This window comes from Lampetra fluviatilis, chromosome 6 (assembly GCF_964198595.1).
Source record: "Lampetra fluviatilis chromosome 6, kcLamFluv1.1, whole genome shotgun sequence".
Lineage (NCBI taxonomy): Eukaryota > Metazoa > Chordata > Hyperoartia > Petromyzontiformes > Petromyzontidae > Lampetra > Lampetra fluviatilis.
The window spans coordinates 98,147-123,263 of NC_136280.1; the positions used below are offsets into that span (position 1 = coordinate 98,147).

The 25,117-nt window shown below is 55.6% G+C and overlaps 1 protein-coding gene across 1 annotated transcript; it reads right to left on the reverse strand.

Moving 5' to 3' along the window:
• On the reverse strand, positions 1-25,059 carry SBNO1 (strawberry notch homolog 1). The gene is given in 33 exon segments (XM_078857376.1): positions 1-536; positions 974-1,167; positions 1,820-1,896; positions 2,670-2,807; positions 3,149-3,241; positions 3,371-3,465; positions 4,185-4,331; positions 5,782-5,856; positions 5,991-6,090; positions 7,165-7,236; positions 7,873-7,985; positions 8,177-8,312; positions 8,751-8,882; positions 9,224-9,391; positions 9,393-9,430; positions 10,223-10,402; positions 10,797-10,988; positions 11,105-11,262; positions 11,689-11,786; positions 12,313-12,495; positions 12,705-12,858; positions 13,014-13,119; positions 13,778-13,913; positions 14,523-14,684; positions 15,255-15,345; positions 15,880-16,013; positions 16,559-16,719; positions 16,967-17,054; positions 19,327-19,466; positions 19,699-19,795; positions 20,575-20,841; positions 22,387-22,494; positions 24,739-25,059. Coding segments are annotated over 32 exon segments (4,158 nt in total). The 5' UTR covers positions 24,739-25,059; the 3' UTR covers positions 1-411.
• Between the last annotated feature and the right edge of the window lie 58 nt (positions 25,060-25,117).

Sequence of the window (25,117 nt, forward strand, 5' to 3'; positions counted from 1 at the left end):
GGCAGCATCTTTTATTCCACGGATTATCTTACAGACGGTGGTGCTGGGAAAGGGGCAGCATGAGTCGAAAATTTACACAGAAAACCTCGGGCAGCTCCAGAGCGAGAGCACAGTGGAGGCGCTGGGGGGATGGTGGAAGGGGTGGAATTAACTTAAACTAAAACGGGCAACGAACTGGACTGACCAACCCAGCCATGGCGACTGGGAGCTGCGGTCGAGAGCTCTCCTCAGATGATTCCCCGGCCTGGCAGTTCCACTCACTCGGCCAATAACTATACACATTCCAAAACAGCCATAGTACTTACCACAGGGCGACTGTTAACGCCGGAGTTTAATTTAAACGAGGGCATAAGCCTTACGATCTCTGCCATCCGGCACTACGGGGACGTCGATTTCTACGCAAGGCGGGCTCTAAGTGTGCGCGGGCGTCAACGCGTGCGATGGCAGCGAGCCAGGTGCAGCTTGCTGCTGCTGCTGCTCCACAGATGCCAGCACGCAAGCGAGAAGCGGCACGCAGCTTTGCGGGATAATCAGCCCTGTGAAAAACACACGCGGAAACATTGAGTCGTTGAACATTGACAAACGCGTCCGGGGCGGTGATATGGCCCACCCAAAGCGCGGTCATCGCCTGCTGCATATGTTCGGGGTTCTAATCCGGTAGGTTGTCCTGGTTAATATTGCGGTGTGTGTTAACCGTAATATACGACGCAGCATCTGCTTCACTTCCAGTGGACGTTAAAGATCGTGTGACATCATTTAAAACGAGGACATTGTGTGCCAGCGTCACGGCCCATCTTAATTGGGAATCGTCGCAAAAAAAGCACCGGCAGGACCCTCCTGAAAACAGTCTTAAGACTCGGTGAGGCTCTCCTGGGTAAGCAAATAGGAGTAACAATAATTATCCACCAATAAAGGACCAGGTGTTTGAGCAGGTCAAGTGGCGAGCGAGTGGGGACGTGACCAGCTGACTTACCCACGATCCTCTGGCCGTCCTCGGTCCGCAGACGCACAATCTGCATCTTCAAGTGGGAGCCACTCACAGAGGTCATGACCCCTTCCACTCGGCTCCACACGCTCAGCACGGAGCCGCAGAGCACGTGGTAGGTTCGGCAGCGCAGGCCCACCTCGCACACCATGCCCAGCGCCGCCTTCTTGCAGTTTCCCCGCCTACGGCACAACCCGACGCGTCACAGTTCATAATCGATTTGTGGGTTAAGCCACGCAATGCTCATTCATTAATTGAGTTCGCCAAACACCCTAATTTAGGACCAAAGAGCTTGCGCAATTGTTCAATATCGAGTGTCGTTGCCCTTGCACGCATGGTTCTTGCAGTGCATAATTGTTTATTTTTTAGTCGAGGGCAGGGGTCCCTAACCCCCAGGCCGCGGACCGGTACCGGTCCGTGGGTCCGTGGCCTGTTAAGAACCGGACCGCACAGCAAGAGGTGAGAGCGGTGAGTCCGCGCGTGGCCCGCCCCCATTGTTTTATTATTGACCACTTCCATCCGCGCCTCTTTCCCACACTGCGCACTCGTCTCAGTCACAGTGTTGGTGAGCCCACAAGCTACTAACCCCTAGTAGCCACAATGAGTACAAAACAAACGTCGCTGGAGAGCTTCTTTGAAAAGGTGGAAAGACCCAATGAAGAACCCCCCCCCCCCCCACCGGTCCCTGGTGCCAAAAAGGTTGGGGAGCGCTGGTCTAGGGGACCCCATAATGGCAGCGATCTGTGTGGCACAAATGCACATTAATTAATCTGTGAGTAGGAGGCGATGGTTTCTGTGCGAGCCGCAAAGCAGGGAGTGTGGTGCTGTGGTCACCAGTAAGCATGAGTGCAGGTGTCCTTTGAGGTGTTGAACTGTTCCTCCCAGTGAGGCATCGCATCGTCCGACGACACCTGAGGTCACAACACAGAGGTCCCAACGTTTAATCAGACGGTGAAGAGCACTGCGTGATTATTTAAGTCAAGGCTCTTTTTGAGCAGGGTCCTGCCAATTTTTCATAAAAGAGATCGATGTTGCTGCTGTGTATAATCCCAAATAGGGAATTTGCAGGTAATTTTTCAGCAATAGGATGTTTTGGCCAATGCCAGTTACATTGGCTTTTTTTTACTATCGAAGGACACCAGAGAACGCGGAGATAATCCACGCAGAACAGACTGGAATCAAACCCAAACATGCATTGCTGTGCGGCACGAGTGTTACCAATGCACCACCCTGCAGATCAAATAAAGGGAATTGTCTTATTCAAGACTGGTTCAGATATCACGCGCCACTGATGTCAGCCGTCAGTGGGTAATCGAACTCAGATCCCCGGGTTCACAGCACAATGCGCCCACCCAGTGGTTCTCAATTTTGTTAATAAAATGGCCCCCCAGTCAAGACCACTGGTCCCTCCCCCCCCCCACCACAAACGTGACACCAACGTGACACCAACGTGACACCAACATTCCACGGCCATATTCAAAATTTCTCCTGCACGGTATCCACGCCACAGCCTGCGCAACCTGTAGGCTTCCGCACCCCCCGCCCCAGTGTGCAGAACCGCTGCACGAAGCGCCGCGTCACCATTCCCACACGCCAGCACACAGCACAGATAACGAGCACAGACAACGTTATGCAAAGCATAGCCGACATTAGGCACGTCTTGCAGGTCCCCCCCCCCACGCACCTTCTTGTACTTCTTCTTGAGGTCGGCGTACATTTCGTGCCGCAGCTGTTTGCCAGTGTTGGGCCGGTAGATGAGAAAGAGTCGCTTCCTGGTGCTCACCTCCCGCGCCAGCACAGCCGTGCGCTTGCCGTTACGCACCTGACGCACGCCCAATGCATGTACAAAAGGCGGTCTCAGGCTCTGACGCGCTTTAAGGGATAACAGCCACGCTGGTCTGGGAGGCAAATCTCACGTCAAGAATCCCAGCGATTTATATTCGAATATGCGGTGGTCGACTCTTGTTTATAGCCCCCGCCATAGGAATGTGGAATCACCACCGCTGGCTCTGGGCTGCAAAGATGAGATAAGGCACAATGCCTCAATGCTAGTTTGAGTGGGAAATCACTTTGGACGTTGACTCACTGAATTGGCAGTAGAGGCAAGTCTGGAACTCTGGGAGGCTGTGGTGCCCACGTGTGTGAGTGTGTGCGAGTGCACACCTGCAGAGACAGGTAGAAGCCGTCGTCTGGCCCGGATTGGTCGGCCCACACCTCGGTGGCCTCCTCCCATGACATTCCCCGCTCCACCAACACCTAGTAGCACCAACATACCCGGCAGACACCGCATCACCGTTACACACAAAACACACCGCCTCACCATTACGACTATCGCGACGCTCGTGACACCGTTGCTCTGCAGGTCGAGGCTCGAGCATCGCTCACCGTGTACATCTCCACGTGGCCCGCACCCGAGTGGCCGCGCGTGTTAAACCTCTTCACTTCCAGCTTCTTCACACGTTCCTCCCCCGAGCCCAGGTCTATGCACACACGCACGTGCAATGTCAGTCGGCGCCTATTTAGAAGGACATGGTTGAGAGCGTCGCCCAGGCCAGCTTCACTATCCCAGTGCCACAGACACGTCGTGTCAAGTTTTAAGTGGTCACGATGACACCGGAGGGGTTGTAGAGTGTGCACAAAGCTAAAGATCCCCCCGATAGTGTCAACAGTCTGTTGGAGCAAGTGCTGCAGCAAGCATCTAGGAAGGCCGGCAAGGTACATGAAGGGGGTGGGTGGCCAACACCATGCCCAGCTGGATTTGTCTCCCAAGTGCTGATGTTTACACATTGCACCAGGTACTCAAGGCTGAGTCGACTTCCGGGAGGCCCCTGGAATTTTTCAGAAATTCTTCACCGATATTTGTCATGAGTGGGAATGGAACTTGGGTGGCCGGGTTCCTAGCGCAGCACACACAAATGTATTTGACACATACGCATGCTCGTCTGCTTACATACGACCGCAATAATAGCCCCAAATATGCACAAGTTGACTATGAATGTTTTTTACGAGTAATTTGAGTCGACTTTCATGACATAAAATGCATTTAATTTCATAATGATGTATGTTTGTGCCATTTTGTTGTGTTCTGATTGAAATTTACTTCATTGCTGTAGGTTACTCTTGCAAATGACTCATCCTAGTCTCAAGTTGTCACCTGGTTACACAAAATGAAGATAACTCAATAGATACACGCACGTACCAAGTATGCCCATGTCGTATCTCCCCGCACGCTTCGCGTTGACAATGACCGCTTGCAGAGTGTCGGAGAAATACTGGAAGAGCGAATTCTGCTGCGCCACTTCCATTCCCAGAATGCGGTTCAGGAACTTCCCAATGTTGTTGTAATCTGGCAAACGAGCACCGTGCGGGCAGGGCACGACAGACACCGCTCGATCACAACGCCGCGACGTCGTGGTCAACGCCGCCGATGCCCCCACAACCACATCCCTCACAACCACCAACTCTCTCAACCTCTGTCAGTTCCCACAGTAGCTGCTGCAGTCAACATTCAACCTCTTAACATCTGCCCTGCCAGCAGTCTCTCTGCGCCTCCTCCTCTCAAGTCTCCTCTTCCCTTTGGGCGATCGGATTTGTGGAGACCGCTCTCCGATGCCCGTCTTGGCGATCGGCCCTTACCCATCTTGTTCACGTCCCACCCAGCGTCCCACCCAGCGTTCCACCCAGCGTCCCACCTGCGTCCCACCCAGCGTTCCACCCAGCGTCCCACCTGCGTCCCACCCAGCGTCCCACCTGCGTCCCACCCAGCGTCCCACCTGCGTCCCACCCAGCGTCCCACCTGCGTCCCACCCAGCGTCCCACCCAGCGTCCCTCCCAGCGTCCCACCCAGCGTCCCACCTGCGTCCCACCCAGCGTCCCACCCAGCGTCCCACCCAGCGTCCCACCTGCGTCCCACCCAGCGTCCCACCTGCGTCCCACCTGCGTCCCACCCAGCATCCCACCTGCGTCCCACCCAGCGTCCCACCCAGCGTCCCACCTGCGTCCCGCCCAGCGTCCCACCTGCGTCCCACTCAGCGTCCCACCTGCGTCCCACCCAGCGTCCCACCTGCGTCCCACCCAGCGTCCCACCTGCGTCCCACCCAGCGTCCCACCCAGCGTCCCACCTGCGTCCCACCCAGCGTCCCACCTGCATCCCACCCAGCGTCCCACCCAGCGTCCCACCTGCATCCCACCCAGCGTTCCACCCAGCGTCCCACCTGCGTCCCACCCAGCGTCCCACCCAGCGTCCCACCTGCGTCCCACCCAGCGTCCCACCCAGCGTCCCACCTGCGTCCCACCCAGCGTCCCACCCAGCGTCCCACCCAGCGTCCCACCCAGTGTCCCACCTGCGTCCCACCCAGCATCCCACCTGCGTCCCACCCAGCGTCCCACCCAGCGTCCCACCCAGCGCAGCCGTTTTTACTGAACCACTTCCACTCGGGGAAACTCATCTCATCACAAGTGGCGTTTGACGACAGCACAAAGTAGTCAGCATTGTGTTATCAGCTAGAAAGAATGCCAAACCATGCAACTGCTATTGGCTAAAACATCCGAATGATGAAAAACTCCCCAAAAATTACTCAATTGGGATGACACACAGCAGCAACATCGCCCCCCCCCCCACTCCTAAAACCTGGCAGGACCCTCCTGAAAAAGATCCTCGAGATTCAGCGAGGCGTTCTTAGGTAAACACCTCGGAATAACTACGTACGGTGGGAAAGAAGTAAAAAAAGTTAAGTTCAAGTTCAAACAAGTGAAACAATAATAGCACAAATTCACAATTAACTCAGTTCACACACCTTTGTCCAAAGTGGGGAGACCCATTCTCTCATCGATGTTCACCATGCCGACCCCCACCAAGCCCTTCAGGATGTCTAGGGGAGGAAACAAAGATGAAGTCACGCACGGACAGACACACTTGCGTAGGTCGATGTCGTGTGGCCACAGAGAATGGGGGGCGCGCGTGTGTAGGGCACCGCGGAAAGGGGGATGGTGGGGGAGGGGTCACCTCTGAAAAAGTCACCGCAGTAATCGCTTGGGGGCGGCACCAGAGGTGCGTCGAGGCCAACGATGGACTTCATGACCATCTCCAGGGCTTGCCGGCCATACTGCAGGCACACCGGGCCAGCGCACAGGAGAGACACAAAGCACAACAGTTGTTGTTGTTGCTTCTACGCTTGTTCACCCACGAATGCCTGAGTCTCAAGACTCTTTCAGGAGGGTCCTGCTATATTTTCACAGGAAGGGGTGATGATTGTAATCCCAATTGAGTCAAATGTGTCATTTTTTTAATTTGGCATGTTTGGACTGTAACGCTGGCACACAATGGCCTACTCTTCTTGAAATTACACCGTGGGGTCTTTAACGTCCACTATGAGCAAAGCAGACGGCACGCAGAATTTTATGGTTGCTAAGCACCGCAGAATTCACCAGGGCGGCCTGCCAAAATTGCTCAGAAATATGCCAAATGCAACTCAAGATGTTTTAAAACTTAACTTAAAAACGACGCAATTGTGCAGGGTTCCAATCCTGATCGGCGTCAGATTGGCGATAGTAGGGTAAACGTGTCGATTTAGGAGTTGCTTGACCTCTGCCCTGGTTTGGCTGCAGACCGCAGGATATCACTGCAGAGGCTACGAGACATTAACATGGCACAGTTGTTGCTTCGGAATGGTTTCTTCCGATCTCTAATCACGACTCTCAACGCGCCGCCGCACAGGGTTTACTCGCTCTCGAAGAGACAACAGAGGCGCGAGAAACCACAGACAAGTGGGAAGGCAGCAGCCAGTCGGAGTGCAAGTGCTATCAACAATTGCCCAAGCTCTGCAGTCCTCTATGTAAACCCACGTGCATGGAGAAAACCCACATGCAGGAGGGGAGCAACGCTATCCCCGTATAGATGGAAAGAGATGGATATTACTCCACTTGCTGTACTGCCTTCTGCCGAGCCAGGGTATGGCACCTCAAAGCCCACGTGATGAAGGGAGGTTCACTAAATTTGTGCAGTGACCCACCAACCCTCGCCTCCAGAGCTGGACTCCAGTCAGCCGCGTGCAGCAGTCACCAGCACTAGATGCGCTTCACCTTCAACTTGGCATCGCTGGCAAGACGAGGGAATTGCCCCGACCCTCAACCACCCCCCCCCTCCCACGTTGTGCGCCGCAGAGGTGAGCTTTGCTCACCTTGTTGTCAAAGTTGTAGCGGCTCAGATCTCTCGATTCCGTGGCTCTGCGATCGCCGTGCGTCAGGGCACCCTAGCACGCACGCACGCACAGAGGCCAAGATTCCGCACGTAACCTTTCACAAACTGTTGGGGAAAGTGCCGTTGGCAAGCAGCACCTGCAAAGGCCGGCACGGCACACGAAGGGTTGGGTAACCAGCACCATGCCCCACCGCCTTTGGCTCATCAGTCCTATTTGTGTTTTTAGCTATGGCAGGAAACCGGAGAACCTGGAGGAGACCCATGTAGAATACAAACTCCAGAGTCAGGCACGGAGTTGGGAATCAAACTCACTCGTTTCTTGCTACAGGTGTTACCAATGCTCTGCCATGCTGCCCAAGTTCATCAAAATTGATGCTCGCACAATTTTTGTATCAAACCCAATGTGTTCCATATCTCACTCGATGGGCGCCGATTCGTGAAATAAACCACAGGGCCCTCCGTTGCCCCCAATACTTTGCCACAACCGATGTTTCAGGGGCTTTGCGATTCTGAATGCAAAGCTTCCGTTTGCAGGGGTGATTCAAACAGGGGCCAGCATTGTGGTGATGCAGTGGTAACACATGCACCCCACAGTAAGAAGCGCCTGGGTTGAATTGTAAACTCGGTCGCCTTCTGTGGCACCTCCGCCCGCCCCCACGCGACACCTCCTTCCGCCACCACCACCCACCAGGCTCTCGAGACGCTTGGCGACGATGGAAGCGAAGCGCTGCTCCCCGGCGAGCTCGGAGATGAGGAAGAGATACTCGGGGGCATTCACCTGGTTAGAGCGGTGAGTCCGGCCTGGGAACAGCCACACCCGTGCACACTCAAACTCTCACCGGGCACCAACACGCTCTCGCCGGCACCAACACGCTCTCACGAACACCGTCTGACTAACGCTCTTAGCACGGTCCCCGTGGGTGTGCCCCCTGGCTTGTGCCCTCCTCCTTGTCGACTCGTGCCCCCGATGGTTGTCCCTGGTCCGCCCATACCGAATTGCTGAATGGCTCTGTCTGCGCTCCAGGGCAGCTCGAGCGTCATGTGCACGCGCCGCCGCTGGTTCTTGGCACGGCGGTCAGCCTGGAGCGATATTCCAGAGCTCGCCGCTTCCGAGATGATCGCGATGTTCTGCAGCGACACCGCACGGCACACCGTCACATCGGCAACACACTATGCCAAGCCTCACTGCGCAGGCACCGCTTCGCAACCACATTCCGAGGGCACATCTCCAGAATCTATCAAATATTTTAAACTATTTTTATTTTACCAGGTAAGGCACACGAAGCTATATGGCTCTTTTTCAGAAATGCCCTGGCCACAAATGATAAGAGCAAAAAGTGACTTATCATGTGGACATTTGAGCATGTTTCTCTAGTATCCACTCCCTCTCGCCATAACGCTTCACTGCAGCTCTAGGGGGTTGGGGGGAGGGAACTGGGTTAGACTTAGATCAGGGTGATGGCAGGAGAACTTTGGGGGATGGAGGGAGAGACCAAGAGGTTAAGAAAATCCCAGAGGATGAGAGGCCCTGGGGGAGTGAGAAGGGGTCCCATGGCAAGCCCGCACCTTGTCTCCGTCCATGAAGCGCTTCTTCTCGGTGACGTTGAGGATCTCCACGGGCACGTCCAGCTCGGAGCGCGATTCGTACGCGATGCTCCCGTCGTCATTGCTGACCACGCGGCCCTTGCGCCCAGTCATCTGCACACACGCACGCACACACACGCACGCACACACGCACGCACACGCGCACACACACACGCACGCACACGCGCACACACACACGCACGCACACGCGCACACGCGCACACCCAAGCACGCACAAGCACACAATGTATACACACAGCAACAACTGCTGTTCGCCACTAGGTGGCGGTAATGTCACCACAGCACATGTGCCTGGCCAAGGTGCACTTTGAGGCTGTCAAGTGCGAAAAGCTCACACCACGCACGCGTGTTCAAGCAGGCGCACAGCCTCCTGAGCAATGGCAGCCAGCGCCTAAGGGATTGATGCACAGGAGAGGAGGAGGGGAAGGGGGCACCTCAGCCACGTTGTCGGTGCCCCCCAGCTCGTCGATGAGCTCGTCCAGCGTGTTGGGGGGCAATGCGTCCGCCAGCTGCTCCAGGTGGTCGAGGAGTTCGCGCTTCATGGCCTGGGCTCGCTCCACCGCGTCGCCCGCGGGGGGGGTCCCCGCCAGGGGGGGGGGGCCCCGAGGTGCCCACCGAGCCCGACAACAGCCCCCCCACACCTACGCACGCGCAGGTGAAAACAAGGGCAAAGACAAAGGTTCCCCTTAGGAGCCATCCATTTAGTACGTACGGGGGGAGGGTCAACCCAAATGCGTACGCTTGCGTATGGGGCGTCTACTGACAATGTACGTACGCATAGGAAACGGGGGGGGGGGGGGGGTGAAGCCTCGATAATAATTTGTCTACATTGGCCTTCAAATGAGCCACAGTTCAGTTTCTTCAGCTGTCAGACAACAAGTACTGCCGGGAGAAGTGGGACTGTGGGAGAGGTGTCACTTGTATGCCACCGCACCCCTGACTGCAGCCATCACGCAGCTCAGTAAAATAAGGTACGCAACTTAATTATTTAATGCAGCCGAAGGTGGACTATGTTTGCTTAAACACGTTCATATTATTAATCCTTGATCGTTTCTGCATGGATTAAATATCGGCCGTTCTATAGGATGTAGGGGGGGGGGGTCAAGCATACGTACGCAAGTGGGGGGGGGGGTGTAAAAAGTACGCGTGGGTACAGGGAGGGGGGGAGGGGTCAAGTTTTGACAGATTTTTGCGTACGTACTAAATGGATGGCCCCTTACAGAACGGGCGAGTGTTCTCGGCGAGCCTCTATCGAGGCTGGCACGGCACAGGGGGCGGTGTTGCCAACGTTGCACCCGGCCATCTTTGTTAGGTTTAGATAATCACCACAGAGATCTTAGCCAGGTCCCCGCTGGCTGCGAGGGACAAGTGTTACCACTGCGCCACCCGACCACCCAAATGGGTGATGCGAGTGAGGGGCCCCCGCACTGCACCTGCACTTGAGAAGCTGCTCTTTCGGAGGCCCAGGCCGGAGGCAAGCAGCGCGCTCTGGATGGAGTCGGGGTCGATGTCGGCATTCCGCTTGCTCCCCTTGCTCTTCTTACTCTTCCTTTTCCTCTCCTCCTCCTTTTCCACGGACTTCTTCCTGCGCTCCTTCCTCACCAGCCACGGGTCTAGGGAACGGCACGGGAGCTCCTCACCCGCTCCTCCCCCACCCCTTGCGTGCATGTCCGCCCGTAACGACGTAACCGCTCGGCTACTCCCGGACGGATATTTGGGATGAACTGGCACAATCTGCTAAGTGTGAGGGAATAGCCAAGAGCAATATCACCCCCTACTGGCAAAAGAATACCGACGCTACGTCACCTTGTTCTGCACACGGACAGCTGCCATCAGGGTGTCCCCTCGGCTGGAAGAAAAACTGCAGCCGGGCATTGTATTTATTGACATGAGTTTGTTCCAATATTTCACAGCTGATGCGGCGAGTGGCGTGTGATGTGGATGTATGGCGAGTGTGGGGTAAGTGGCGAGTGTGGGGTGAGCGGCGAGTGCGGCGAGTCCCCTCACCACCCTCATCGTCGGACTCATCGCGGAAGGGGTTGAAGTCGTCATCTCCAGAGCTGACTGACTCGAACGAGGAGGCGCTGTCCCTGCCGCCGCCCTCGTCCTCCTCGTCCTCCTCCTCGCTGCTGGAGCTCTCGCTCTCGCTCCTCCCCGCGCGTGCGCGCTTCACCTGCCCCCGCGCATCCTGGCTCTTGGCTGCGAGGCACATGGGGGGGATCAACACGGGGGATTAGGACACGGGTGATAGCGAGGGTGATGGCGAAGGTGGCGGCGGTGGGGCAGTATTGCCGATGGTGGTGCGGCGAGGGCACCTTTGCGCTTCTGGGCAGGGGTTGTGGTGGCAGCGTTACTCCGTGCCGGCTGGGTGCCACCCCGGCTCAGGCTGCCCAACTCGAAGCCCAGGAGACTCGACAACTTCTTCCGGTCGGGGGCGGGGAAGTGCTTCTCAATTAGACACTGGAACACTCCCCTGGGAGGGGTCGGGGGGAGAGGGAGAGCGGGAGTGGGGAGGGAGTGGGGGAGCAGCATAACCATCACAGCAGGGCAGGGGAGAGGACACGCACGGCACAGTCAAGCGGTGGGCTGAGCATTCCACACACACACATTGTCACTTGGCCCCTTGCGGTGTTGTGGTGTCTGGCCACATCTACTCACCCTCTCGCCCATACTCCCACTCTCCTACTCACTCACCTACACATTCACTTGGTCACCCAACTCGCTTACCCACCCATTGCAACTTGATAGTGCTGTTTGTTCCTGGCCACTTAACGTTTTGGGCCCTGCATGTCGCACAGCCCAGGCAGGCAGCTACGAGATAAGAGCTCTGTTACTTGGGCTGTGTCGTCCTTGAGACAAATCCATCATCCCCACTATCCGGTCGGGTCGGTGCGCGTACTTGGCGGTGGAGACAAAGTCGTTGAGCTCCCCACCGCCCTCCTCCAGCGCCTCCAGCGTGCGCGCCTCTCCTGTCGACTGCAGCCCGATCACCACGCACTGCACGAGGGCACAACCACAACACGTCAGCGGGCGGCACGAGAGCGCAGAGAGACACGCCGACCGTGTCATGTGAACGCATCATTGTGCGTGTCACGTGAACACGTGTGCATCGTCGCGAGCATCACGTGAACGCGTGCGTATCATTGTGCGTGTGCACGGATACGCGTGCGTGCCGGCATTGTGACACGGCCCAGCGGTAGCGCATTCGCCGCTCATTGCAAACATTCACGGTTTGAAACCACTGGCCGCTGTGCCCATTAATACTGCAAATTCATTGACCATAAAAAATAACCGAGACATCATTCAAAGAAGAGTAGGCCACTGCGTGCTGGTGTCCTTGATCAAATTCGCCAAATCTTAAAAGTTACACCACAAATAGCTCAATCGAAATCTACACGGAACAGCGATCATCAGCCCCTCCTCCGAAAACCTGGCAGGACCCTCTCCCAGAACAGAGAACCCGAGACTTGGAGAGGCTTGCCCAGGAAAACGAGCAGAGTGACGACACGAAGAACGTTCTCACCTTGCCGTTCTTGACCTCCTCCCTGGCGAGCTGCACGAGGCGGCGCACCTTGGACGCGATGCACAGGTACTTGAAGAAGCGCTGGTGTGACGACCAGAACTGTCCCCACATGGACTTCTTCATGCGCTGCTCCGCGTCAATCAGCTCCGCCGCCATCTGAAACTTCTCACGCGCCTCCACCCACTGTGCGTACGCACACACGCGAGGACAAACCTCGTCACCATCACTCTCGCCACACCGTCGCCATCACCACACCGTCACGCTCCCCGCCCCTGCCATGCCATCATGCTAACGACACCATCGCGCTCACCACTCTCCCAGACTCTGTCAGTGGGGGCAGCGCGAGCCCTGTGGAGGTGTGAGCAGACCTGCAGGGGGGCCCCCCCTCTCACCAGGTGCACGGCGCGGTTGTACATGGAGATGTATTTGCTGTCGAGGGGGATCTCCTCGATCTTAAAGGTGACGCCAGAGAAGCTGAGCTGCCTGGCGATGTACATCCCCCGCAGCTTCATATCCATGGCAACGATCTCCATGGCGCCCACTCCCCTGGAGGGCGCAGTACCACCACCACCAGTGTCACACACGGCACCACCACCACCACCAACGTCACGCACACAGCACGACTGTCAGCACCAACACCGCCACCGCACGTGGCCCCCGCGTGGTGTGCTGGCTGTGACGGCAGTGTCGGTGCTCGCTACCTCCTCTCCACGGCTTGGATGAAGTCGTTGAACTCGCGGAAGGGGGTCCCCTCCCCCCAAATCCCCAGCCGGTTCATGTAGGCCATGTTCCGGGGCTCCGATGCACCTGACCAGGGCAGCATAAGATAGCAGCGGTCAGCACTGCGCGCGAAACAAAACAACAACACGCCCACACCCCCCGTCCCCCGCCCCAGAGTTTACTTTCACGGTTCTAATTATTTACCCAGGAAAGTCTCAATATGCTTTTTAAGGAACGTCCTGCCAAGTTGTCGCAGTGGAGGGGTGACGTTGCTGTCGTTGTGCGATTGATTCATTTGCATGTAATGTTTCAGCATTGTGATGGTTGGCCAGTGCCAGTTACATTCTGTGATTTTAGCTGTGGGAGGAGACCAGAGAACCCAGAAGTAGCCCACGAAGAAAAGGAGGGAGAGAACATACAAAATCTACACAGCAAGGACCGAAGGCAGCAATCGAACGTCGATGCATCTTGCTGCGAGGAGCGAGTGCTGCCACTGCGCCGCATCGGCATTAAACCGGCGATGTTGAAATTCTGCACCCCATGAATGCCGCACGTGTGGCCTGCCATGAGTGAGAAAAACCACTTGAGAGGGAGCCACGAGCAGGAGGACAATTGTCTGCTTATGGAACAGGGAGGTGACAGACGAGCATGGAGCTGGAGATGACGGGGTGGGGAGGGAGGGGAGGGGCAGAGGGGATGGGGGAGGGGAGGGGCAGAGGGGATGGGGGAGGGAGGGGGCCCTCACCAGTGGCGCTGGCGTAGATGACGCGGGCCTTGGGCAGACGGTTCTGCAGCTCAAGCACGGCCAGGCCCGTCTTGGTCGGCTTGGAGGAGCCCACGGGACATAGGTTCTTGGCTTTGTGGCACTCATCAAAAATTATCTGACGTGCGGGAGTCAAGGATTGCATGACGCCCATCTCTGCTTGCGGCGGTGAGCGTCGCCCTCCCCTCGATCACGCTCCTCGGCTGTTACACCGACGATCCAAGCACTGAGTCACGCGTTTAAATTATCACAAGATCGAGACGTCATCGTGACCACTGCCGCACGTCCAACGCACTCTCGTTACACTGCACCAGGTCCCGCAGCTGCCACGCAGTCAACACGCGACCTCCACCAACTGCCTTGACCGTCTCCCATCATCTGCTCTTTGGTCTTCTCTTCCCCTTGCTCGCCAGATCTATCACTGACCATTTACGTAATCTATGCAAATGTGTATATGATGAACTTCTTTTGTACTGAACGTAGAAATCCGAGGTGTGGGGGAAGGACGACAAACTAATATCCAAATGATAGAGCAGTGAAAAATCCCCCCAAAAATGTAAAAGCCAACACAAACGAGACCGGAAACACGACACCGACACAAACCGATCATCGGATCAGTCCACAACCTGAAATCGCAACTCGTGGAGGCGCTGAAGGGGTGGGTTGGGGGGTGGGACGCGGGTGAGCATTCACGCACGGTGAGTGCGGGGTCGCGTGGCGAGGATACGACGCCGTCGAAATCGTCGCTGCACCAGTGCAGCAGCTGCTTGATGCGCGTGCGGTACTTGCCGCCCGACTGGCTCTCCCCGATCAGCGCCGAGTATGTGGCAAACACCACGCCCTTCTTCACCGCGCCATTCTCCTTTGACGTGATCTTGCCATATTTGAACTACCAACATGAGAACAGCAGCATCAGCAACTGTAGTAGCGGCATCAGCAGTAGTATCAGCAACAACAGAAGCAGCATAAGCAAGAGCAGCATCAACAACAGCTGCCATTCGCCAATTATAACGAATATCCCGCTTGTTTACACAGGCATGCCTCACCGAGTCGCAAGACTCTTTTTCAGGAAGGTACTGCCAAGCTTTCAGAGCTTGTATGTTCTTCCCTTGTTCTGCATGGGTTAGGTTCCCCGGTTTCCTTCCATAGCTAAAAAACCCCACTATGTCATTGGTATTGGCCAAAAAAAGTATGAAAAATTACCAACAAATTACTCAATTGGGATCACACACAGCTGGGTAAATATGGGGAATCTTCACGAACAATAAGATGGTTGGCTACATACGGTGCGAAATAAGCTCAAAATACATACAACCTTCACAAATAATTAGTGTTGGGGACCACCCTCATGGTCAACATGCCAGCCCGAGCCTTCCCAATGCATCACGCACGCCACGTCGCAGCATCATTCCGGGCGATTCCGACCGCGTCCATGGATGCTGCCTCACTCGGCGCTCACCTTGCTCAGGGAGTGAACCGTGATATTTTTCGCTCCGATGTCCTTTAGATCCCTCTCCGCGTCGTACTTGAGGTCGTTAGAGACGCTGAACCTGTGGGCACCTCCGATTAGCACGGTTGGCTACGTAACAACTACACTCGCAGCAGTTGGGCAGAGCGCACTCACACACAGCGCCTGTGTTTGTACTACCTCCACATTATCGTTATTATTCTGCTTGTTTACCGAGGACAGCCTCAGTCTTAAGACTCTTATTCAGGAGGGTCCTGCTAGATTGTATTCGTAGACTGCGGTGCGCTTTGGAATCGAGTAAGTCGAGAGTACGATTTCAAGTTTTCACTGTGGCGCCTACACAGGATGGCCTACTCTTCTTCGAATGACGTCACGGGGATCTTTACCATCCACTGTGAGCGAAGCACGCGGTGCGAAGAATTTTACGGTTCACCTCCAGCGCGGCATTAACCAGGGCGGCCCACCGGACAGAACTGCCGCCTCCGCTAGGCCACACATGTACGCATCGCAGGCACAAGGTGGGCTCGTGGAGGGCACCAATTAAACATTCCATACATTCACGAGCTAACAGGGTCGGCGACAGACGGGAGGTGAACGGCGAGGGTGCAGGCCTCACCAGACGGCGCGTTTGCGCCCCAGCAGGTAATTCTCGTAGATGATGCCAGCGATGGTGCGGCCTTTACCAACCCCGGCGCCATCTCCAATCAAAAACCCGGCGCGTTCCCCATTGGTGAGGTACGTCTCTTGTTGCTGCGCACACCACAACACCACAGCACAGATGCATGGCGCACGACTCCGGTTGTGGTTGTTGGAGTTTGTGTGCATGAAGCACAAGTACAGGTCTCATTTTTACACAGGCCAGTGCTCACCTGATGTTTACAGCCCTGAGCCAGTGGTGGAAATTCCACATTCATATGGCGGGGGTGACTCCATTTTAAAAAAACACTGTAGACTTATCCACAAAGATCAAGACGACATCATGGCTAAAGCCATTGATGCCCCCACACCTTCTCACCACCAACGCTCTCTACAAGATCCCGAAAGGCGACCTCCAAGATCTGCCGTGAGAGTCTCCCATTATCTGCGTATAGACTCGCACAGAGACCCACAGATTAAGAAACCCACAGACTCGCAGCTGTGAGCCGCTCACTCAACTGGCCAGCCACTTCACCATTACGACCGCTCAGCTGCACGAGCGCCGCCAACGACCTGCCACACCACACGGGATCCGAGCCGGCCTTCGGCCGTGCCGCCGGTGCCCGCGAACGCCCCGGCGGGCCACGGTGCTCGCCCACCTGGCAGCCGTAGGTGATGGCCTCGAGCTGCAGGGCGGAAAGCCAGCCGCTGTCCACCGTCTCTTCGGGGATGCTCAGCCGGTACCAGATGTCGGGCGGCGTGACGCTGGACAGCGAGCTTGTCTCCACCACCGCGTCCGGGTGCCGCAGGCCGATGCGCACTGTGGCACGCGCCAACGCACACACGCAAGCGGGCGAGTACTCACGCACGTGCTTGGGCGAGTACTCGCAGACACGCAGGCGAGAACAAACAGACGCTACACATGCATGACTACTCGAGCACATGCAGGCGAGTACTCATGGACACACCGGACATGGCCACATGGACTGGTACTCGCACGTAGGCAACTCGCTACTCCCTCACACCACGTGCACGCTTGCGTGTGTGTGTGCGTGCATGACGCTCACGCTTCAGGGGCATGTACTCGGCATACGTCTCCGTGTGGCCCAGCTCCTCCTCCTCCTCTTCCACCTCCTCCTCGTCCTTCACGGCTGCCTGGAAACATGCCCCGGCACACCCTACTGAGTGCAAACGGCCGCATGGAGGAGTTGTACCGACTGCACCGGTTCAAGGCTCCCACTGTATCACTGGCGTAGTGGCGACACTCGCAGCTCGCAGGGCATGGATACAGATTGTATGCTCTCCCCCCTGTTCTGCACAGCGTGTGTGTGTAGTTTGCATGTTCTCGCCCTGTTCTGCAGAGCGTGTGTGTGTCATCAGCTGCGTAATGTTGGAAATGCACGCACGAAGCTTCAAATCTTCCAGGCCACAATCATGCCCTCCCTTCTCTGTGCTTGTGAAACGTGGACCCCTGTAATGGAACATCTGCACCGGTTAGAAATATTCAAGCTGGCCTGCCTACAATCTATCCTGGGTTTAACCAGGCTGAATTGTGTGAGCTCACATATCCTTGAAAGGTCTGGACACATTCCCATCAGTGAGTTCCTCCGGCAGGCAAGGCTGTGTTGTTGGCTGGGTCATGTAACCTGCATGCCAAGCTACCGCATGCCCAAGCAGCTTCTGTTTGACTTCATAGAGGGGGTTAAATGGGCATGCTATGGGTGGGAAAAGAGATGGACTGATGTGGTTTGGAAGGATGTGGAGTTCAGTGGACTTGCTGAAGACTGCTGCCAGCAGTGTCAAGATCGGCCTCTTTGGAGGAGGCTTGTGAAGGACGCTACTGGGCAGTTGGAGGCAGTCGCCCTCCAACAACGAAGGGCAGAAGAGCGACACTCACAACAACGAGCGAAGTGCCGGGTGTCTAAAATGCAGCAAGTTGGCACATTAGGGCGTACAACTGGTGCATCTACCAGTCATCTCAGTCAACCAAACTATGGCACCAGGGTCTGTCCCATGCCCTCCTGTCAGCGAGTCTTCGACACTTCATGTGGCCTCAAAGTGCACCTGGCCTGGCACAGGCACAGGGGTGACGTCACCGTCACTTAGTGGTGAATGGTGGGTATTAATATTGGACTTTGTACGTTCTCCCTGTTCTGCAGAGCGTGTCTGTGTGTGCAGTTTGGACGTTCTCCCCGTTCTGCAGAGCGTGTCTGTGTGTGCAGTTTGTGCGTTCTCCCCGTTCTGCAGAGCGTGTCTGTGTGTGCAGTTTGTGCGTTCTCCCCGTTCTGCAGAGCGTGTCTGTGTGTGCAGTTTGTGCGTTCTCCCCGTTCTGCAGAGCGTGTCTGTGTGTGCAGTTTGTGCGTTCTCCCCGTTCTGCAGAGCGTGTCTGTGTGTGCAGTTTGTGCGTTCTCCCCGTTCTGCAGAGCGTGTCTGTGTGTGCAGTTTGTGCGTTCTCCCCGTTCTGCAGAGCGTGTCTGTGTGTGCAGTTTGTGCGTTCTCCCCGTTCTGCAGAGCGTGTCTGTGTGTGCAGTTTGTGCGTTCTCCCCGTTCTGCAGAGCGTGTCTGTGTGTGCAGTTTGTGCGTTCTCCCCGTTCTGCAGAGCGTGTCTGTGTGTGCAGTTTGTGCGTTCTCCCCGTTCTGCAGAGCGTGTCTGTGTGTGCAGTTTGTGCGTTCTCCCCGTTCTGCAGAGCGTGTCTGTGTGTGCAGTTTGTGCGTTCTCCCCGTTCTGCAGAGCGTGTCTGTGTGTGCAGTTTGTGCGTTCTCCCCGTTCTGCAGAGCGTGTCTGTGTGTGCAGTTTGTGCGTTCTCCCCGTTCTGCAGAGCGTGTCTGTGTGTGCAGTTTGTGCGTTCTCCCCGTTCTGCAGAGCGTGTCTGTGTGTGCAGTTTGGACGTTCTCCTCCTGCATGACTTTCCTCTGGGTTCTCCAGTTTCCTCCCAATTGGTTAAACACCCAAATGCTCGAGTGCCTGCCAATTACTCAATTTGGATCACACACAGCCGAAACATCACCCCATACTGAAACAACTTGGCAGGACCATCCTCAAAAAGAGTTGAAGGCGTGCTGATAATAGTAAAACTCAAGACAGTGTTTTTATGAAAGTCAGAGGAGTGGGGGGACACAGGCAGCAGCAGCAGCAGCGTCTCAAGCTCACACAGAAGGCCCTGGGATGGGCTGCGCAAAACCAGGAATGCTGGAAAGGTACATTCGCTGACTTGTGCACACAGAGACACACGGGCACGCAAAGGTTCACCCAATCACGCGCACACACACGCACACACAGGTTCGCAACAGGTTCATGGACATGCACGCACATGCAAACTCACACCCACATCCACAGGCACGCATATTCACACGCACACAAAGGCTCATTACACAGGTACACAAGCAGACCACACACAAACCCACAGGTGCACACGCGTGCACACACCTGCACCGTGGGAGAGAAGCTCCTGATTTTGAGCTCCTCTGTGGCCCACACACGTGTCGCCACCGCCTCCTTCCCCGGAGCGGCACCCATCCCCACGGACACCGGCCCCTCCTTCTTCAGCAACCCGTTCGTGGGCTCCACTGGGCACAAGAGAGAGCGAGGGAGAGTGAGGGAGAGCGAGGGAGAGCCAGGGAGAGCCAGGGAGAGCCAGGGAGAGCCAGGGAGAGCGAGCGAGAGCGACATCACAAACGCCCAAGGGGCCCCACGCTCCATCTGCTCCGCCGCTCTTGCGAAGCAACGTTTGCTCGTTCGCGCTTTCCACCACACCGATGAGAAGAGGGTCGACAGGCGGGCGACCACCGCACTGCTCACCTGTCGCGGCGGCCACGGGGGCGGTCACTCCCGGGGGCGGCTTCAGCTTGAGCAGTTCGGAGAGGCTGTTCAGATGCAGCAGATCCTTCAGTCGCACCTACGCACAGACGCGTCCACATGCAGCGACGATACCCTCGAGACGCACGGCAGGGCTCGCGCAGTCTGCTGCGCACGCGTCGCTCAACACCCTGAGACCCCCCCTCCATCGAGTGGCTGCATCTCCAGGGGTTTTCCACGTGAAATACCTCAATGCTCAAATTAAAAATATTGCACGTTTGCACCAGGATGCGCAGCGCACTCGCGGTGCCAGCCAAGTGGCCCGACGGCGCATTGCGCCAAGGGTGGAACAGAGGGGAGGGCGGCAGGCCTCTGCAGCGATAATAATTTAAAGGCTTATCATAATACATTTTTATATATTATTGTCTATACAGCAAGATTTGTGCAATCTGCATATCAAAACGCTGCAGATTTTGTAACATGCACAAAGGTGCGGGACGCCACAGACAAGAGCTGGGGAAAGCAGCCAGAACCGGCACCTGTAATTGCCCCACCTTTGTGATGTTTGATCAACCCCATTAATTAGTACGAGTATAACACGGAGAGGATACCCGAGAACCAGGAGAAGACCCATGGGTGCAAGACGGCTAATCACCTATTGCGGCATCGAGCAAATCCTGTACGTATCATCCGAAGCTGCTGCGTGGCCGTCTAACTTAAATGTCGAATGATAAGTTGCCGACCGTGATGCCATGCGTAAGAAGTAGAATCGCCTAGTCACCGTCCTCGCACTCGCCGGCGGACGCCGCACCGGGCACTCTCCGTGCGTCGCACGTGCGAGCTCACGGGATGCGGGAGACCGGCCGCCGCACGAGTTACCTTGTTCTGAGCCTGCGCGGGGTTTGCCGTGGGCCGCAGTTGGGCCCCCGCCAGCTGGGGCAGAGTGAAGGGGGCCATGGCCGGCCTGGAGGGCTGCGGGGCCCGTGAGGGGGCGATGATGCCTCGCGTGAAGGCCACGGTGGCGAGGGCGGGGCGCGGCGACTGAGGGGGCCGCGTGGCGAGCGGGGCGCCGGGCGCGGCGGGGCCCAGGAGGAGCGTGGAGCCCACGATATGATCCAGCAGCTCGGAGCCTCCCATCACGGCGCTCTGCGGCATCACAGAGCCACCGTCACGTTTCGCGCTCGCCGACATCGGCTCCTCAACCGCTCCACACGCTGGACGTGAACTAAAACCGCCCTTGTCCGTGACGCACGTCGCCGCCCGTTTACATACTGGTGGCTCGGCGGGAGAGCGAGCGGCTCGCCGTCAGAAGGTCCCAAATCCTGGTTGGGGATTGACAGCCCGTCAGCTCTCTAGGGTCGGTAGACTAGGTACCATAAACAGTGGTTGTGTTATGGATAGACGACCCTCGCCAGAGTTTCCACGACTGCTGAGCTGTGAAGCGATGATCATCAAGTCCTCAATCCTCTTGAGCAAGAATATTCACTATTTTTACTTATTTACGTACTAGTGCAATAATCATCCTGAAGCAATTTTAATGTTTCATTCAGTTCACTTTGCTATGTTTATTTTAAGTAATTTGTTCAAGCAAACATTCATTTAAGGAAATCGATTTTGTTTAATATTAATTTACGTTTGTGCAATATTATTTCTTCTGTAACGAGGTTGTTATCCGATTTATATTTGCTTCATCGTTTTGTGCTACTGTTTTTGTCTTGTTTGTGACCCAGGTCACTTGCAATTAAACCAACCTGGGGCCTGGTTGGTTCAGAAAATGTGTCAATCTAAGCAGGAAACGATTTGCATTCGCTACCAAATGCATGGTGCAAAAGGCGGGATTCTGTGCGCACCGCAGCCGCTTCACAGACATGGGCAGGGCACCGCGGTTGCCGTGGATGACATCAACACGCCTGCTCCCCCGGACAATCAGCTGCAACAACGATTTTGGCGCCAGTTTCCATGGATACTGCCTCTCCTCAGATAGAAGAGCGCAGTTCGCGTCTGATGAGGTGAACACCTCGTTTATCGCGTGGTGTTCACCTCCGAGAAATAAACTGGACATCTCGCGGCGGCAGCAGCGGCAGCTACGCAATAAAGGAACACGTGTGGCAGAGGTGAGCACAGCTATAAATAATGTGAGCCATGTTCGAAAGGTTATCAAAGTTGATGACATAGTAGAATACAATGTATAATAACCATTATACCATTATAAATACAGATGTCAACAACTTCAAACAACTACAATGATAAACAACCATAAAATAATCATGCATCACCAAAACTACACACGCAAATACAACTGCTCCAATACAACTTGAAACACACAACAACAAGATCCACAGAGAAGACACACGCACAACCGCTCAAGCACCACGACAAACACTGAGATATCTTCTTCCACGTACTAGCCGTGTTCAAGTCATGGCGGACGTATGACTGCTTGCTACCATTTGTACATTCTTACGGAAATGTATACATTGCGTAAATCCTGTGAATAATCAGAAATTCGAATAAATTGTGGCCTCTTCAATTTAAAGAATTGTGTAAACCGTTCGGTACACGGGCCCCTCGTCTCTTGAGTTCCCACCTGGTTAAACACAATCACCACATCTACAACCACCACCAAACCTCGACCCTGACCCCAGCGCCCACCAGCACTGCCGTGTAGCATGCAAATGTGTGTTGGCTCACGTCTTGCGAAGGCAAGTTGGGCTCAGAGAGGTCGCTGTCCAGGTCACTGGGGAAGATTCCGCTCTCGCTGAGGGCCGCCAAGAGGAGGTCTTGCTCGGGGTCCGCCATCTGTGAGGGACAACACGCAGAACGCTCGCCGCTCAGCGTCTCGCGCGATTGGTGAGCAGGCGAGAAAGCCTCTCCACTAAAACTCCATGCCGCTCCAAGGCGCCGCTCGCCTGCCCTACTCGCCAACCCGAACGATTCTAGCAAACGTGGGGCACTGGCCCATCGTTACTGATGAATGTGTTGGGCTTTGGTGTTTGTGCACCACTACTAATGCAGTATCTACAAATAATTAGTTTCACCGATTTTAGGGGTGAGCTGACGATTTTATCATGGAGCTCAGTGGCAGAGCGAGTAGCTCGCAATTGGAAGATTGCAAGTGGAGGTTGACTGTCCATCATCCTTCCACTGGGGTAGGTAAAATTAGTACCGGAAAACATAGGTCTCCGATGTAAAAACCAACTAAGACCCATATCATTGGGTTATGCCACACGGTAGTTTATGGAAAGATTGCTGTCATTAACCTTTTACCACCCAAGATTGTCACAGTTAATATTGTTGATTTTTAATTCAGTCATGAAAAATCTTATGGCATCAGTGAGGAGTGTATTTGGTCAGATATTGATCAATACGTAGGCATGTGTAAACACTGTGCAAACATGACAAACTTGTTGGGTGGTGTACGGTGAACGATAATATGTTTGGCAAAACTCTACCACGTGGCCTAACTCAAACACAAACCAAAATATATTAAGTAGCACAATCATCTCTGAAAGTCCGGTTGCGTTAAAGAGGATTTAAACATCGACGGCTCACCACCGAATCTGGTAACGTCGAGTATGCGTCCCGCTGTCAGAAAACAGGGACTCGCCAGAGGGCAATAACGCGCAGATGTCAACAGACTCTGTCTGCACTCGTCACCAAGAGAAGCTTCCCCGCTTTCTCTCTGCTTTAGGCAAATTACTCAGGTCCACTATAGATGGGAATCGTATAAATTACGATTACTTTTGTATCCATAAAAAGAATACCAAGGAGCTCAAAGACTATTTCAAGAGGGTGCTGCTGCACTGGGATTGTTGGACAACACCAATGAATGACACCGATGTATTAATCGATGGGAGGAAAATTGAAAAACCAGAGAAAACCCAAGCCGAACAGGAGCATAACATACAAACGCAGAAAGGCGACCGAGTCAAGAATGGAGTGCATGCGCATTTTGCTCTGAGGCAGTGTTACCACCGAGACTTGAAGCAAGGTAGAACTTTAACTTCACGCTGTCCGTAACCTACGAAGGAAACTAACAACCATCTGGGATGTACACTTTGGAGGTACGTCGGTGTTCAGCTTTTCCTGCTAAGGATGGTGAAGAATGATGAGTGGCAGCCAAGGAATGGAAGGGGGACCCTTGAGGACGCCCACCAAGGAGATCATCAGCATCATCAGTTGTGGCAATCCACTGCTGGATGAAGGCCTCAAAGCTGCCGCCACCTCTTGGACACGTTCCGTTCCGAATGGAGCGATGGAATCAGCTCGTGGGCAGGTGCCGAGTGGATTGCTGCGTGGCAGAAACCGTGAGAGATGGAGCCGCTTGGAGAGGTCTTCTATCCAGCGGTGGACTGAAAAAGGTCTTTACATCATTGCGATTAAGGATGGAACAAATATTCATCTCCCTATGAATATAACGTAGTAGTTAGTGACGTGGTAGTGACGTAGTGGTTAGTGACGTGGTAGTTAGTGACGTGTAGTTAGTGACACGGTAGTTAGTGACACGGTAGTTAGTGACACGGTAGTTAGTGGTTAGTGACGTAGTAGTTAGTAGTTAGTGACGTAGTAGTTGGGGACGTAGTAGTTAGTGACATAGTAGTTAGTAGTTAGTGACGTAGTAGTTAGTAGTTAGTGACGTAGAAGTTAGTGACGTAGTATTAGTTAGTAACGCCGACTCCAGGCCGCGCTTCCGGGTCCGAGGCCGCGCGGTCCGCGTGCCCCGGGCCCGTGGGCCCCAGCCGGGACCCACGGGCCCAGGCCGGGGTCCACGGGCCCCGGGTCTCGCGTGGCCCCGGGTCAGAGGGTGGCGCCTCCCGCCCACCGCGGCCTCGGCGCGGGCTCCGCGCCGTTGCCAGGCCGCGTTGCGCAACGCGGAGCCGAGAGGCGGAGACTCCCGCACGGGGTCCCGCCCGCCGTGACCGCCGTGACCGGGGCTCCAAGAGGTATCGGGGCCCCCCGTGCCTCGGGGCCCGGGGACCTCAGCCCCTCACCCCAACCCTGAACCCGACTCTCACCCTGAACTCGACTCTCACTGACTCTTACCGGCAATCGCACTGCGGTGGCGCCTCCTCGCCCCGCCGCGTCCCCCCTCGTGTTTCTCTCCCAGCGGCTCTCTCCTCGTGTCTTTGCTCCCCGTATGCCCCGCCGCGTCTCTCTCCTCGTGTCTGACCCAGTGTCTCCCTCCTCCCCCCTCCTCCCGTCCGTGTCCCCGTCTCCTCGCCTCGCTCGCGGTGTCTCTCACAGTGTGCCCGTGTCTCTCACAGTGTCTCTCACAGTGTCTCCGTGTCCCTGACCCCCCCGTGTCTCTCTGTGGCCCCGCGCGTCTCTCCTCCTCCTCGTGTATCCCCCCGCGCTCCCTGCCCCCACCCCCGCGCCCCGTCACGTGGTCCAGCCAGGGGCGGGCTCGCAGAGACGTCACGCG